We start from the raw sequence: 16,369 nt of genomic DNA on the forward strand, positions 1-16,369 counted from the left end.
GGCTTTGGCTGCGAGGTGTACCTGCCGGGTGTTTACTCGTCTTGCCGCTCTGTGGATGATCTTATTAACCATTCTGGAACCTTTCCGACCTGCTGCACAGTCACCGAACTAGGGGTTGCCGACTGAATGCCACATGCGCTCTTTTCATCTCCCAAGTAACGCGTGGTAGATGATTTGATCTGTTGATTTTACCTTACCAAGCAAATTTCAGGAGCTGGTACCAAGAAATGGACGCTGAGGAGGAACATTTAAACCTATATATATTATATGTCGGGTCTAGTTTTCTCTTGTTCAGCGGTTCTAACTACAGAGAGATATCGGAAGTTTGAAACAGGGACGAAATGATGAGTTTCCGCGTTTCTTTGCCCTCAGATCTCGAGGCTTCCCTGCGTCGAATTCTCACTCACACTACGTGCAGAGACCTAACAGTTCAGAGCAGCTCCTCTGGAGGGGACGCATATGAAAATTTTACGGCTCAACAACGCTCTTTTGACGGAGATTTTCTTAGTCTGTTGAACAAGATACAGTTTTCCTGTATGCATGCGTGTACCGCCTGGAAAGAGAGGCTCAAAATGACAAGAACCACTGTGCCGTAAACGCAGATTCAGAATTACAGAGGACAGCAGATGTTTCGAGAAACACAAATCTTCCACGCACCCAACGTGCTCAGTTGTCCGTTCCCCGACGTGGACAACGAAAATTCGTTCAGACCCGTCAGCGTCCCCCTTTCGGTCGGTATCACTCAAGTGTTGGAGGAACGCCGTTCGCTGAGTGTCCGTAAAACTGGAACAAGACTGCATTGAAACCCGACGCACTTCGGAAAAACGCAGAGCAACCAGGCGATATTTCTCAGACAATTGATTTGCCGGCGAATGGGTTTCCAACACAACACAAAGCTCTACACCGAAACCGTGGCGTGTTTCTGTGAACGCGCGCGTAAGGCAACAGTCTGCAAATACACGCTCACAACACCGGTCTCAAATACATATACACACCTAGATATGTACATCCATTTCGTGAGACACACTCCGGCTGGCCCTCTGACCGCTTTTATCCGTTTCGTGCCACCTGCGGTTTGTATTTGCCCATGCGACTGCGATGCGTGAAGGCTTGGCGCCAGCGTGGATGTCGTGGATACTGTTTGCCTACAAGAAATGGATACAGGTGTTTAGGAATGCCTCTGCTGCGAGGCGCCGGCACACTGAGAGCTTGTTTGTGGCGAGGATTGGCATTGCAGTCCACACCCAGTATCGGAACGTGCCACTTACGAACTACATAGCGGCAACTACTACAGAGCAGACTGAGTGTGCCTCTGTGCCACATACAGCGGGGGCAGGACAGTCGAAAAAAGGCGGGAGAAACAGCAGCTTGTCTCTGCGCAGAAGCAGAGGGGAAAGAAACAAACTCGATACGCCCAGCAGATGCACACGAATCTCTCTGTTGCTCGTGTCCGTCTTCCGCCACATTAGAACCGCGGGATACCTGCGCGTTTCTCGACTCTAGAGGTGGCACATTCCCGCGCAGTGCCAATCCCCGAGAAAGACAAGAGGGCACATAGCGTCCCCCATGCTTCCCTTCTACGAGTTTGCGGGGAGACAGCGACGCTAGCAAGCCCCTCAAATCGAGGACGGGAGCGCGAAACCGCCAGTGCATAGTTGGACAAAGAGGACTGAACACGAGTGACACTATGCAGTTTCTCTGCAGCGCGATTTGCACTTTGGACCGAGGGAAGGACGGGACAGAAGAGACGAGAAGAAACGTAGGACGAAAAAAAAAATGAAAAAAGATTCGGACGGAACAGCGCCAGGGAAGAGACTGAAGACAAAATAGACATTGGGGCTGGAACCAGCAGTGGAGGGAGGGCACGATATGACCACGTTTTTTGCGACGAAAACTTCTGCGGAAGGCGGAGAAGGGGAGATACGGAATAGCAAGAGAGAAAGAACACACAGCAAAGAGAAAGCTCGCTATATGCGCTTTATGCAAGAGCGCAACTTAGCACGGAAAAATCGACATGATTTTCTACTACTCATCCGTCGTGTTCAGTCGAGGAAATGACCGTTGACACGGTACTTGCAAGTTGCACAGTAACCAGCATTCTCGTTTCATTTTGACCGAAACTTCGTCCAAACAACAATCCGAAAGTATTTCCTCTGTCCTCGCGAATTCAACGATTCAAATGTCTCTCACAGTCATGGAACACTCGCGAGGCCCTCGACAAGAGCACCGCAAGGACGGCAGCACACTCAGTACTTTCTCTTGGGTTATGCGGCTTTCGTTTCAGAAAAAGCTAAAAGAAAATGGAAGGAGAGGGGCGACAGAAGAATTGGCCCACGCGTGTCTCTCTTCAACCCTCTACTGTGACTCGGAAAAACGACAGATGCGGCAGACTCCGCGCATGCAGAATCTTCGGGGCGACAGAAGTCCCGCCAGACACGCGCCTCCAATCGGTATCTTCCGATTGAAGAGTCTCCTCGAAACTTCACCGTGAGAAGCCAGGGCGTTCGGAACACCGTACCACGGCAGGCTTACCGGCTTGTGGAACTACGGAAGATAGTGCGCAGTTGGAAAATGTTTTGGGGAACATTCTTGGATGCTGGCTATTTGCCTTCATAGTGGTGGTGACTCGCCCCCCGCCAGACAGTAAAGACCGGCTGAGTGCCCCGGTACACATGGGTCTCCGGCACTGTTGAGCAGCCGTAGTCTTCTGTAAGGAAGTTTTCCGGTGTTTGTGTGTTTCAGGCAGTTTCAAGTAGGCGGAAAGCCTGAAGACCACGTCTGTCGAAGCTTGCAGGTTATCAGTTCACTGCGATAGATCTGCATTCACCGCGACAGATCTGCAGCAAGACACGCACCAGGTTCCCTGCTGAACAGTAAGACAACGAACCTTGCAGATGAAAAGCAAGTGGAGAAGTTGACTATCAAAGCACGGGCGATAGCCGCAGCGTTTTTTTACTCATAATTACCTTGAAAATCCGTGATGTCGTGCAATCACAGCCCCGGGCCTGCTTTCGTGCACCAGAACGTGCGAGAAGTTCCGAGAGCTGCTCGTGCAGCCGAAGGTATCAACAGCAGAGTACGCAGCCGAAACAAGAAAACGTCAAACTTAAATAGCAGACTGAAGGGTTGGTCTGGCAACTTTCCTGTCATATATATATATATATATATATATGTTCAGCTTGATCGGCATGTGCTTGTTGCAGAGTCGGTATAACACGCCACTGGGGCAGCGAACTGTTACTCGACAGGCGGGTTGTGTCCGCTTTCTCTGGGTCGAGTTTCCATTTTCGGCGCCCAGCTGTCTCGCCTCTTTTCAGTGGTCCGAAAACACTGCAGAAGTCGTTGTTTTTGGCTTGCGACTTTCTCGGTCGCTGAACAGACGCCGGTAGCACTCCCAGCGCACTTTTTTTCTGGGTCTTGTACGGCCCCGCACCGAGAGTCTACACACGCACAGATCAGCGTGGCACAGCGCTCCCTTGTTGACAAGGCTTTAGAAAACGCATAGAGGATACCGAACGCCGAGGTGTCGGGATCTGGGAAAGACGTTTTCCAACGTCACAGGAAGTTCTGGTGCTACCGGCCTCACACCTGCCTTGCCTGCTGCGATATATGCTTGGACCCCGTTCTGTGCAGGTCTCCACATTCCGTAATTTTTTCAGACTGTGAGACATGAAAAACATTCGAGCTTTAATGAAGATCCGTGGGTCCACGAAAAGAGCGCCGTCGAGACGAAACCAAGGCAAAAGTGCTTCGCTCTAAAGTTTTTCGGGAGTTCTATGGGACGCCCAAGTCCCATTTGCCACCGTTGAGAAGCTGCACAAGCTTTCGCCACTTTAGATCGACGATGGCGAACGGAGAAGGCAACATACTGACAGGTGGCCCTGTCTCAAAAGGCTTGTCGAAGGCCAGATTTGTGGTGCCGACGATCCGTCTCGGGATTTTTCTGGTCACAGCTTCCTTGTTCTTCACCGAACACGAAGATGCGTGGACAACAAACGCAGCTCCAGCTTCAAGACTGCACTTTGAGGGCGTCTCGAACGCCGACGCGTCAGACGGAAAACCTGTTTCTCCGGAAGACGAGGAAATCCCCGAAGGGGAGCGCATGTTGACGGTGCCTGCTGTCGGGAAGGAACTGTCGGAAATCCACGACAAAGAAAAGGATGCGGCAATGGCGTCTTTGAGAAGCAGTTTGATGAAATTGTTACTGGATTCGAACTCCGAGGGCAGCGAAACGCACGGCGCTCCGCGCTTTTCGACTGAGCTGAACGCGCCGGCGCCCCTCAAAGCCGAGAAAAATGAAAAACACCGTTCACACAGGGCAGACAATGCACGGGTGTGGTCCGCAGGCGCGGAGTGGTTTCGCGACGTGGCGAAGCAGGCAGCGAACTCTCTTGTGTCGATGTTTGAGAACGGCTTTCGCGAGGGGCTGAAGAAGCAGAAGCCGGCACAACAGCAGAAGCGTTCGTGCCAGGCGACGAAGCTCGAAGGGCGTACCCCGAGTGCTGCAAACGGGGACTCTCCCGTACGGACCTTCGGATACCCTCACTTCGACGAAGAGAGTGGAGTCACGGTTCTGCAGGCAAGAATCCCTCTGTCGACCGTCAACGGGTTCCTCGCGCCAGTCCATGTTGGTGCCGAGGACTACTACGTCCAAGGTACGTACGACGAACTCGTCGCGTTCTTCGACTGCTTCAGCGACTACGAAGTGATCGCCTCCAAAATGCTCCCGAATGGCCACTGGACAACAGAAGAAGGCCACGGCCCGCTGTACGTACAAGTCCAGAACTCGCGTCAGGGCGTGCTGTCGCCGGTCGGCCCGCCGGCGCAACTTCTGTTTCGGTACGGAGTCCACAGCTTGAAAAAAGCCATGCGAGTGGCCTTGACACTCCATGGATTCGTGCCTGGATCGTTTGACGACGTTCAGCAAATGGCGGCAATGGTGACGGTGCTTGGAGAGTTCCTGCCCGGCTCTACGCCCGATGAAGTCATCGATCTCTGTGTCCAGCTCGCACAAACGTCCGACAAACGCAAGCAGGCGGCTCTCATTGTAGAAACAATTGAAAAAGCTCTTGCGCGAAAACGCCTCGACTCGACAATCGGATGGGAGGACACTGACACCGTCGACCTCACAGCTCCTCTCACTGTGATGCTCACCAGCTACCCTCGACCATGTCACGGCGTTCGAGCGACTCTCGCGCTCTCAACGAACAGAATTCGACTGGGTGAACTCAAAGACAAGTTCGCGATCCTCTTCGAGAAAAGTCTTCTAGGACGCACCCTCGAGGCAATGCAAGGCGCTTCTTAACGGCCCAGCGGAGAGACAACACGAACCACCGCAAATAACTCTCCATTTTTGTCCAATTCCATGACGAGAAACCGATCAGACACTCCACCGATATATAACGTACACAATTCTGTTTAACTCTCCATATGTAGGCATACGTGTAGGATTCTCATAGAAATCGCTACTTATTTATATGTATAGTTATACTTTTACACAGATGCACCTGCAGACATTTACCTTCATATATATCCATCAGATATATTTATTTTTGCATATATTTTCAGGTGGCTGGCGTATGTGGAGACTTCGCTACGGTTCTCGTGCATGTAGAATCAAATCCACCAGTCGCTGACCTTCGCCGTGACTCTGAGATTCTTTTTTCTTCCACATGCATTTTGCGCTTCAAAGATTAAGACATGCACAGCGTCGCACTCGCACTGCATTTTTGGATGCACATGTAAACGATGTAAAATAAACGCATCAGCGAAACGTGTCTATTCTTTTTTTGGTGTTCAGAGAACTCCTTTTCGCCTCTGTCTGTTCCAGAACGAAACTTTTTCAGTGCACTACTGGTCAGATAACAACCGAAGCTAGATTCCATGCTGCACAGGGTAGAACGCAGATCATTTGTCTGCGAAAGTGAAGCCCCAGTCTCCCCTGTTACAGCCGTTTGTCTCCTACCATCGTCATCGGAACAAAAGTCTCGGTTCACAAACGGCTAGTGCTTTGAATGCAGAATTTCTGTTCCTCTGAAGAAAGAGCTATCTGCCTGACACACAGACATCCAGAACTCCCCCTTGGTCCTCAAGCAACTTTTCCTGAAACTCCTGACGCTGCTGCTGCTTCCCTCGGTCACTGCCGATCAGAATGCAAACAGAAACAAGAGATGGCGCAGTGCCTGGTGGATGGAGTTGCTGGGGGGGGGGGGCGGGGAGTAGGGTGCTGTCTAAGGTGAAAGTCCACCTTTGCAAACCGCGTTATGTCCAGGTTTTTAAGGTCCAGAGCATAGAACTGTCGATGTCTCTGTTTGCCGAATCGAAGTTCTCCTGATAGGTCTAACCGAGTATAAACTAAAATGCAAGAATCGACAAGAGTTATTTTTGTGCAGGGTGTCCTCAATCAACTTCTCAGTGCCGATTCTTTTTTTCTCTGCCGCGAAACGCGCGCAGATATCGTCTGCGTCTTGCCTGGTGTCTGCGCCGCCTTGCCATCTTCACTACATTCTCCGTCGTACAAAGTTGGCTTTTCGAACATAAAGATGATGTATAACTCCAGTTTCAGAGTTTTCGACGCAGGCGAATTAAAGTGCACAAGAAGTCGACTGTCGTGCTTTGCGTTGTTCATACCTCGACTCTCGACACGATTCCATAGTCGAGTTTTTGATGACGCCTTGATGCCAGTACACAGAAGGCGGACAGGCGTGCGTCACTGCCTGTTGCTGGTCACTTTTCCCTCTCTGTCCTTTGGAACGGCCCCCCGATCGGAGATCAGTTAATGGAGAGAATCACATGGAATACGAATGAACTGTACAAACACCATGATACTCACGAGTCTCGTTCCCCCTGTTCCCTTCTCCCTAATGCTTTGGTCACTATGCATTCGTAACTGTTAGAGACGGAGGGCAGTGGCAGTATAACATGCTACCTGGTTGGCGCTGCCCATGAATATGTCAGGACAAGAAAACGTTAGCCGCAGTCTCTGAGTCGAAGAGCTGACGGTTCTTGCATGCGCGCCCGTCTCTCCACCCTCACTGCTCTCAGTCTGAGCGCCGTTGAGAGCATCGATTTCCTTTTGCGCATGCGCAAACGAAAGAAGCAAGACAGAACGGTTAGAGCATTCGAATCTCGTCTTTCGCTTGCATCCAGTTCTGTCTCTGATTCTGTCCGTGTTTTGTCAGTTTCCTCGTCTGGGTGACCCTCTTCCAGGGTCTTCGCTTTTTCCCCCGCAACCGCGCATGCATGCAGAAACAAGTTCAATTCGCGTCACTTTTGGGTCGAAAAAATCCTTGAACTGCCGTTTCTTGTTCGCTCTCCCTTTCCAAGTTTTTCCGCTTCTGCGCTTCTTTTCCTTTTTTCCGCGTTTTTAGACTCTGAATTCTCCGACTTTCTGCATGCTCCTCACCAGCGAGGATGCGCAGAACGCCTCCCAGAGTTAACACCAGCTGTCCGGCGACCACTTTGACGTCTTTTGTCGCATTTGTCGGGTCTTTTCCTGCCTGTTCTTGCCTTTTTTCGTTTGCATGCGTCACCTTTCTCAGTTCTCGACGATTCTGAACCTATGCACATATGGACATGCTCGCTGTACCCTTTCTACTTTCGTCTATCCACCCGTATGTATCGATGCACGCGCGCGCGTAAACGCGTGCATGCATGAAGGTCTCGCAGAGGGGCAGGGAAAAAAGAAAAAGATCATCAAACACTTGGACAGACTCAGATCTTATGAGTCTTCTTCGCTGAAGCCGAGTTGGCTATCTCGTCCTTCTCCCTGTTCACTCACTCACTTCCTCAACTCACTCCCTTCCTCAACTCACTCCCTTCCTCAACTCACTTGGCTACGTTCTCCGAGAGCCTCGACGCCCTTGTAAACCTGTCTACTTCTCGCTCCACTTCCAGTTCCTCTCCACCTGCCTTCAGTTCCTCACTCCACACAAACGCTTCGCAGAAACCAGGTCTTCTTCTCCAACATGGAACGCAGCATGCTGTGCACTCCAGAGGAAGCCTCTCTGTACGGCGATGTCCTCGAGCTTTTGCAGCACCCTCACCGACGAGATGTACGTACACAGGCACTGCATGCATGCGTCCAGTGCAGCAGCCACGCGTCGTTTCTGTCCTTTCTGAGGTCTCTTCTTCCCGAAGGCTCGACGCATGCAGAGAAGCGAGAAGTCTCAGAGAGTCACGGCACCGTCGGAGAAGTTGAAAGGGAACCTCTCTCTCCCAGGAAGGACCTTGACAGGTTTTTGCGCTCATGCGTTCGGAATCTCGGTCAAGAAGAAGACGGCGCTTCTGCCGCCGCAGTTGAGGTCCTCATCAATCTGTCGGCTGACGAAGTTCTTGGTAAGGACTCAAATCGAAAAACGCATCTGCAGAGACGCTCAGCAAGCGGAGCGAAATCAAAGGTACCAGTGCGCGGCACAGTGGCGAATTCGCGAATGTGTGCTCTCCTCGACGACCTTCAGATTCCATTTCTATCGTGGAGAACAACAGCCTCCAAACCCCCCTTCGACCTGTCTGCGTTACACGACGTCTACCAACATATATCTAAAATTTGTATATCTATCTAGGGTCACTTTGTAACTTTTTCTTTCGCCGATGAAAAGCCGCATGTTTTTGCATCGATATACGCGTCGGCACTCTGTGCACCGCAACCTGCACATTTTCGCGAGCTTCGTTTCTCAAACCTGTGTCTCTCGAGGCGTCGGAATTAATGAGATTTGAACTCACATCTATTATCATGACAAGATAAAATTTTACCCCGGTGCGATAAGATTTGCATCTTTTTCGAGCTGTGTAACGACGGCGGTGCTTCAGATCTTCGCTGGATGCCACTGCAGTCAACGGCTTTAACACGGTGGCCGTCAAGCGCGCTGTCGGCTTGGGATCACAGCGGAGATTTCTGCAGTTTGTGTGCGATTTGGAGGGGAACTCTCTGAGAAAAGAAGTATCGCAGCAGCGGGTCTGCAAGCCCGACACTGTTTCCCCGTGCATGCGCCTTGTCGTGGCCATCTGTGTGTACGTACACCCCGCAGCGGACCACATGGTGAAGCGGGAGCTGCACATGGTGAACGTCGTTGTGGACAACTTGGAAGAGCAGACAAAAAACGAAGCTCCTCGGCATGCAAACATTTCTCTCATGCTCCTCAGCAACCTGACGAGGAAGGAAGAGGCAGGACTCGCTCTTCTCGCGACCAAGCACGGCCTCCCCGGTGAGCAAGAAGAGAAAGAGAGAGGGAGGAAAGGGAAAAGGGAGGAGACGAGGAGAAACAGGAGAAAGGAGAGAAGGACAGGAAGAAGCAGAGACGACGATGCGGCAAGGCAAACGCCAGAGTCAAAAGAAGCGGCTTCAAAGAGAGACGGAGAGGAGCAGAGACAGGTGACCGTTTTTCTGCGAGGTCAAAGGCAAACACGCTCCATGAAAACTGTGTCTTTTTCTCTGCTGTGTCTTGGCTGAAAACGTTTCGGAAGTGAGGAAACCTCACATGGCCTCTCTGCATGCAATCTGTTTCCAGGATTTAATCTCGTTCGTCTCATCCGCGTCTTGGACGCTGCAGCACGGTCCCCGTTACGTCGCCTCCCCAAAGACACGTAGGGCAGAAACACAAGAGATCGACTTCTCTTTCTTTGTTTCGATGTCGCTTCTTTCTTCTTTTCCGTTCTTTCGCGTCTCTGCCCTTTTCGTTTCCTTATCTTGTCTCGCCCGTCTCCGTTCGTTTCTGCTTCGCTTTTCTTTCTCGCTCTTCCTCTCTCCTTTTCTCGGCCAATTTTCCTTCGGGGGCTTCCGCGCAGGTCCCTTGCTTCCCCCATTGGGTGGTCGACAGGAACGGAAACGCTCAGAGGTAGCAGTGCGCCCTCGTGGATGCCTGTCTTCGGATTCGCTCCCCTTTCTCTTCGGGGCTTCGCTGGAGAGAAGCAGCGTTGTTGCCGAGCCGGAAGGAGTCAAGGCGGTCGCTGTGTGTTGCTCTTCTTCGTTGCGGTTCGTTCCCCTGTGTGAGTCTGAGCTGTGAATTGGAGAAAGAAGATTTGCGTGTACGAAGCCTTCTTTTTTCCCCCACCGTTCATTAACCTTCCAAGGTGAAGAAAAGACACTACGAGAGAGTTTGGCCGAGTTTTGACGACCAGCAGCCGTTTCATCAGAAACGTTTACACGAGGTTGTGTCATCTGAGGAGAAACAGAATCGCCTCTCGCCATGTTCGGTCCCAGTGTCTGCGAGTGCGAAGAGATGCTGCTGGAGTCCACGTTGCGGTTCTCTTCAGATTCTGGCAGGAAGAGGGATACTTCATTCTCTCGACGTTGCAGAACATTTCGAGTTTGAGAGAAGGAACCGCGACGCTGGCGGGAGCGCTCCTTCCTCAGCTCAACTCTCTTCTGTAAGTTGTTGTCGGTTCTGTAGCACCCTTCCATCCCTTAGCGGGGTAGTAGACAGGGTCTTCTCTCTCTTCTCTCTGTTCTCTCTCTTCTCTCTGTTCTCTCTCTTCTCTCCCTTGGGCGACTCGACAAGCGGTGCGGATTGCGTGGACGCTCTTTCGAGTTTCCTTTGCCCTCGATGCACAAAGGCGCTCGTCTGCGGGTCGACCCAAGGAAATGGAGAAACCGCTTTCTCACGATAAGGAGAAGACAGACATGAACGCTCGAAGACTGCAGTGGAGGCAAATCGACACCTGGCGAGCGGCGCGAAGAGTGCAGTGGAGGGTCGAGAGAGGCTTTGAAGACCCTAGGAAACGAGATAGAGAGAAACCTTCAACAGAGAAGACGGGATCCGTGCAGATTGGGGTTTGGATGCGACGCAGCTGAAAACGAAAGGGGTTTCCTGACTCCTTCGTCGTCGAGTTTCGCTCTTTTTTCTCTTTCCTGCTTTTCTCCGTGTTCACGCTCTCACTTCGCGTCTCTTCTGGGACTACCCTGTTCCTGCGTCAACATACACCTGGACGAATCCCTTCGCCAGCTGTCTCCGTTTGGTATTCTCTCTGTCCGCTGTGTGTCGCGGAAAGACAAGCAGCGTTCCGTTTCAGTCTCCCCCTCTCAGTTTCGAAACGAATCATCTCTTTCCAGAGTTCACCGTTTTTGTTTCTCGCTTTCCCTTTCGAGGTTTCTTCTCCTCGGCTTCTGCTCACGGGTGTTTGTCGCGTTCTCCTTCTCCTTCTCCGCAGTTCCCTCCTTCCTCTCCTGCCGCCTAACTGCCACTCGCCGCTGCTGCGGCTGTGCCTGAACCTCTGTTTGGACAAGAATGTCCACGCTTCGATTTGTCGCTTTCCACCGCCCTCGTTGTCTTCGTCTCGGCTCGAGAAGAAAGTGGAACAGGCTCAAGGCGAGGCGACAGGCAATCCCCATCTCGGTCTGAACGGAGACAGCTGTGCCCCTGCCTCCCCTGCCTCCCTTACCTCCACTCGTGACTCCACTGCGAATTCGCCTTCCGCTTCAGCAGCCTCTTCTTCCTCCTCCTCAGCAGCAGCCTCAGACGCCGAGAGCGACAGCAACAGCAGCCGGAGTCCGTCTGTGTGCAGAACGCATGCAGTTCCGCAGTCGCGAGACGCCGACGGAGGGCGAGGCGCGAAGCGAGAAGAGCCGAGCGACATTCCTTGTTCTCTCCTCCTCGCGCTCGCGTCCTTCCTGTACCCACCGCCAGGACCGAAGAGAGCATTTATGGGAGAAGACAAAGTGGAGAAGAATGCGCAGAGGCGAGACGAAGGAGAGAAGGCTCCCGACGAGAGGAAGAGCGGCTCGTCATCGAGGGAGGAAGGAGAAGAGAAGGAAAAGAGAGAAGAAACCGAGAGCGGAGACGCACAGAGAGAGAAGGGAGAGAAGAACACAGAAAATACGACAGCGGAAAACGTCGCGCACACAGATGCAGAAGTCGCGCGGCTTCGATTTCTCCACCCAATCGTTTCGGTAGGAAAAGGCTCTCGAGTCTTGTCCAAAGACCCAAGTTTTCGAGAGCTGAAAGCAGCTGCTTCTCCTGTCTCGGCTTTTGCTCTCTGCATGCAGACTACCATTACTGAATGCTGTCGGTACAGCTTCTTCTCAACTGTTGGTTCAAATATTTGCTCGAAGTTGCGAGACGGCGTGCATGTGACATAGTGGCTATGAAACGCACAAGAAAAAACTTTGGACATGGCAAACAAAGAACATCGAGATCTGAACCATGACTTTCGCCTCGGTTCCACTGTGCCTCGTTTGACATCTATATATATATATATATATATATATCCCTCTCCCGTTTTCTTTCCTCTCCATTTCTGTACTTTTTTTTCTGCATCGCCCTACACTACAATTCAATGTGCCACCCTTCAGTCCGCCCCCGGCGTTTTCGCATTCTCTCTGTCCTTTGCGTCGCCTTTTGTCTCGCCGATTCATCGCTTTAGCCGTCCTCCACAGCCGTCTGCGGCGTCTCGTCTTTTTCCTCTGCACGTCCATGCGCTGCAGTGGCTTCACACCTCTTCTCTCATTCTCTCCTCTAGCTTCCTTGTTCTCCCCCCGACCAGGGTCGTTCGCTCCTCGCTTGGTCTTCTTCTCTCCGGCAAGCCTCTCGTTCTAAAGTTTTTGTGCTCTGTCCAAAGTCTCTGTTCTCTCCTGCAGACACAGCTAGGTTTTCTCCAATGTCCTCGCTGTGCGTGCAGCTCACTGCGTATGGCCCGGCAGGCAGCGCCCTGAGTCGCAGCGTGGTTGTCAATTGTTTCTCGGCGCTGGCTTTGACTGAAACTGGAAGGTCCGAACTTTTCCCGGAAGTTGACAAATGCGTTTCGAGTAAAGGACGTAGAAACGACGGCGCTCCACCGTCAGTTTGTCTCCGCTCTTCAATTTGGAGACGCGCGTGATCAGCGGTTTCTCGTGACGTCCTTTGTTCGTCTGTCCGACTGGGCATGTTCTTCTCTTGCGCTCGCCGAAGCATCTCTTCGTGTTTCGTTCTCCCTTCCATGTTTCTGCATGTCGCTCTGTTCGCACCCTCTTCGAGTCGCCAGCTGTCCAAACGCTGGCCTTGAGTCCACCGTTTGGACAGTCGTCATGTAAACCGAAACGAGTCGACAGAGGTCCAGCATGCACCATCCGATAGTGTCTGCAAGAGTGGCTGCGCAGAGACGCTTTCCTTGTTTCTGCCGTTCTTCTGGGTTTCAGGAACAGCATGCGCGAGAGTGGAATTTATGAAGTCTTGCGATGCGTGCATCTTCTGGAAGAGCAAACATCACCTGTCAGGTAACTCACACGAGGAAGGCGGCCGCCTAAGAGAACTTCGTGATATCTGTACAGACTGTATTTCCAGACCCAAGTGCTGGCTTTCCAAGGAGGACAGAAGAACGCAACGAGTCAGCGAAAAAATAGATCGCCGTCCGTCTGAAGAAAGTCTTAACTGCGCAGGCGGACCATTTCTGCAGAGACACGATCTACTACCTCTGCTATTGTGATATCTACCAAACATAGTTGAGGAACCTTTTCCAGGTTGAAGTCGACTTGTTTGACTGCACCTCTACCGGCATTCAAGTGGCTACGAAGAACTTGCTGAGAACTGACTGCACGCCCAGTTTCAGAAAAACTTCGAAAGGTTTCCTTACGCGGAGATCTTACTTCAAGGCCGAAAGCTCTCTTTCAAATTTTAATGTGCATGCTTCTCAACTTGACACTAATTTCGTGACTGTAGAAATCAAGTGTATCCGTTTCTTGAAAAATCACAATCTATGAAAGGTACTTTCAGCAAAGCAAGTCGACTATTATCGACATCTGAACCTCAATATACAGTGATATGATCTCTCCAAGGACCGGAAGCCATGTGACAAAAGTCTAGCTCCGAAATCCTTCATCGTCTAACATATAAGATATATATATGTATATATATATATATATATATGCATATATACGTATATGCGTATGTATGCGTTTGCATATGTAAGAATAAATATAAATATATATATATATATATGGATATGTTTGCATGCATGCATATGTCCTGTCTACTTTCATGTGTGCCTGTAGCGCTGGGAACGCGGAGGGGCTGCACGCCTATTTGTGTGTCTGTCTTTCGCTGTGTTTGTTTTGAGAGTTGGATGTCGCTAAGATTGAAGTCACTCGAGTCTTTCCACCTTTCTTGTGTTCAGACAAGAGATTGAGAACATGGTACACATCCTCGTTTACTCTGAGGAAGAACTGAGGCAGCAGGACGAAGACCTGGCGCGCTCTGCTCAGAGAGAGTCTCCCGACGCAATCAAGAAACGCGCGTTGGCTGGCATGGCAGCGTGATCTCAACTTTTGACCAGACTGCGTTCAGTGACAAGAGCAATCACCGAGATGGATCTTGCGGTGGACAACGTTGCAGTTTCCAGAGACTGAAGTGTACATCAAATGGATGCAATTACCTCGTCAAGCTGAGGGCGAGGTCACAGCTCCCAGACTCTTTCTTTCAGGGATGTGGAAGCAAACGGAAAGAAACTCGGCACAAACTCGAAAGAGAGGGCATCCTTTTTCCCTGGGCGCGATATTCATGTGATCCAAGTTAGGTTCTGTTTCTGTAATCTACTAGCGGATGCTTCTGTCGACGCTGTTCAGTGGCATCCAGCAGCAGACTCTCGAGACGCGAGAGTGCAAACGAAGCTCGGTCTCTGGGTCTTCTTGTACCTCGTCGTTCTATGGGTGTATCGCCTCTTCAGGAAGCATGAAGAGAAGCAACAAGCGAAACATGGCATTTAAACAGTGGTGGTGTCTCGACAGAGAAATGACGACAATTCGTTTGCGACGACGACACCCGAGGAAGAGGCGCTTCCATGTTTTAGAACAAGAATTGATGTTTGACTGTAGCTTTTCTAGGTCTTTCTTCGGGAGACCAATCGATTTCACCACAGACTTTAAGGTTTTCTGGGTCGTCTGTAACTAAAACAAGAGCGGTAGCCGCCCCGCGACCGTGTGTTGTGGGTCACACGGAGAAAACGTTTTTCTTGTTCGCTTTCGTTTTGTCGACGAGCAAAAGGGCAGAACGGAAGACTGTTTCGTCTTCCCTTTTGAAACGCCTGCTTTTTCACTGTCACCGAAGAAAGGCAGGACGACAGCCTTCTTCTTCGCCTCGACACAAGACGAACAGGCAAGAACCGTCTCTGGTGGGGTGCGACAAAATACGCTTTCCTACAGAGATAGTCAGAAGACAAGAACAAAAGACAAGAACAGGAGACAAGAACAAAAGACAAGAAATCGACTTCCTCTCTCGTTTCTAAAAAGTATCCTTTTCCGGAAGCGTTTGTCTTCCTCAAGCTCTCTCGCCAGCAGAAACCTTTTTCTTTTTCTTCAGGAACAGAGAGAGCCATGTGGAGGCGCACAGAGAATCGAGGACCCTCCGAACCGGAGCTGTGCATTTGGAGAGACGTCACAGTGAAGAGTCGTTCTCTTGCGTCTTCCCCCTGCAAGGGAACGAACAGAAGTCTTCTGGAAAGTCGCATTCTCTGCCGTTTCTGTTCTCATCGCCATGTTGTTTGCACAGCAGAGATCCAGCGAAATCCCCTTCTTGGTTTGAGTCTCCACTTCCTTTGTTCGCCGGACTTCAGTGCAGTTGCGCGAGCACAGTTTCGAGAACTTTGGTGTCGGCTTGAACCGAAAACGAGCAAATACTCTCGGTCATGTTCTCTCTTTATTTCTCTGTCGACCTCGACGAAGAGACGCTTGTCTTGCAGTCTGAGAAGCAGTTGCCTACTTTTGGACAGTACGAGGAGAACAGGAAGCTGATTTACACCGTACTGCTGGAGAAACAAATCTGGAAAAACATTTTTTGGCGACGTTGCCGCCTTCTTTAATTTAGAACGACTCGCCTCCGACTTTCCTGTTCTCCTGGGCCCCGTCAGAGCAACCCCCAGAGAAAGTCGCGCGACAGATGCCGCCAAATTGTTTTTCTTTTCCTCACAAACGAGAAATCTTTTCGCGTTCTGAGTCTCGCGTGCGTTTTCCCCCTCCGCATGGTAGAAGAGTGAACTGGATTTCTCGGGGTGTCTTGTCTTCGACCGGCGCGGGAGACAGAGCAGGCTTGCATGCAAGGAAGGCCGCGCGCGAAAATGCGCCCTCTAAAAGATGAAAACTGGGCGCCCTCTCGCTGAACACAAAGAAGATGAAAAATGGGCATGCATTTTTTTGAAAAAAACGAGAAAAACAGACAAGAAACACCCAACAGGCAACTCGAGTGGCGTCTGTGTCACGCTCGTCCCTGAAAGCTGCTGCAGAAGATCGATGTTGTGTATCCTTTTACTTTACATGCATTCTGGCGAAAAACGAAGTAAAGCCTTTTCTTCTCTTTCTTGTTCTCTCTTTTTTCTCCCTCTGCTCTTCTGAGCTCGCGCTGGCCATGTGCGCCTTGCCAACAAACGACTCTTTCTCTCCACATGCATCGCAGCGAGAAAAAGAGTC

The 16,369-nt window shown here is 51.0% G+C and overlaps 3 protein-coding genes across 3 annotated transcripts; 2 read left to right on the top strand and 1 right to left on the bottom strand.

Moving 5' to 3' along the window:
- Nucleotides 1–570: 570 nt before the first annotated feature.
- Nucleotides 571–2,323, bottom strand: TGME49_222180 (hypothetical protein). Its single transcript, XM_018779956.1, has one exon. It carries the CDS (start codon nt 1,651–1,653, stop codon nt 1,051–1,053), a length of 603 nt encoding a protein of 200 aa, XP_018638304.1. The 5' UTR covers nt 1,654–2,323; the 3' UTR covers nt 571–1,050.
- Nucleotides 2,324–2,712: 389 nt separating this feature from the next.
- On the top strand, nt 2,713–5,957 carry TGME49_222188 (hypothetical protein). The gene is made up of 2 exons (XM_018779957.1): nt 2,713–2,873; nt 3,634–5,957. Exon 2 carries the CDS (start codon nt 3,845–3,847, stop codon nt 5,303–5,305), a length of 1,461 nt encoding a protein of 486 aa, XP_018638305.1. The 5' UTR covers nt 2,713–2,873; nt 3,634–3,844; the 3' UTR covers nt 5,306–5,957.
- Nucleotides 5,958–7,157: 1,200 nt separating this feature from the next.
- TGME49_222192 (hypothetical protein) lies at nt 7,158–15,703 on the top strand. The gene is made up of 8 exons (XM_002369997.2): nt 7,158–8,337; nt 9,030–9,206; nt 9,510–9,585; nt 10,255–10,368; nt 11,149–11,887; nt 12,616–12,704; nt 13,112–13,189; nt 14,086–15,703. Exons 1-8 carry the CDS (start codon nt 7,968–7,970, stop codon nt 14,225–14,227), a joined length of 1,785 nt encoding a protein of 594 aa, XP_002370038.2. The 5' UTR covers nt 7,158–7,967; the 3' UTR covers nt 14,228–15,703.
- Nucleotides 15,704–16,369: the final 666 nt, after the last annotated feature.

The sequence above is a fragment of the Toxoplasma gondii genome, chromosome II (assembly GCF_000006565.2).
Source record: "Toxoplasma gondii ME49 chromosome II, whole genome shotgun sequence".
Classification (NCBI taxonomy): Eukaryota; Apicomplexa; class Conoidasida; order Eucoccidiorida; family Sarcocystidae; genus Toxoplasma; species Toxoplasma gondii.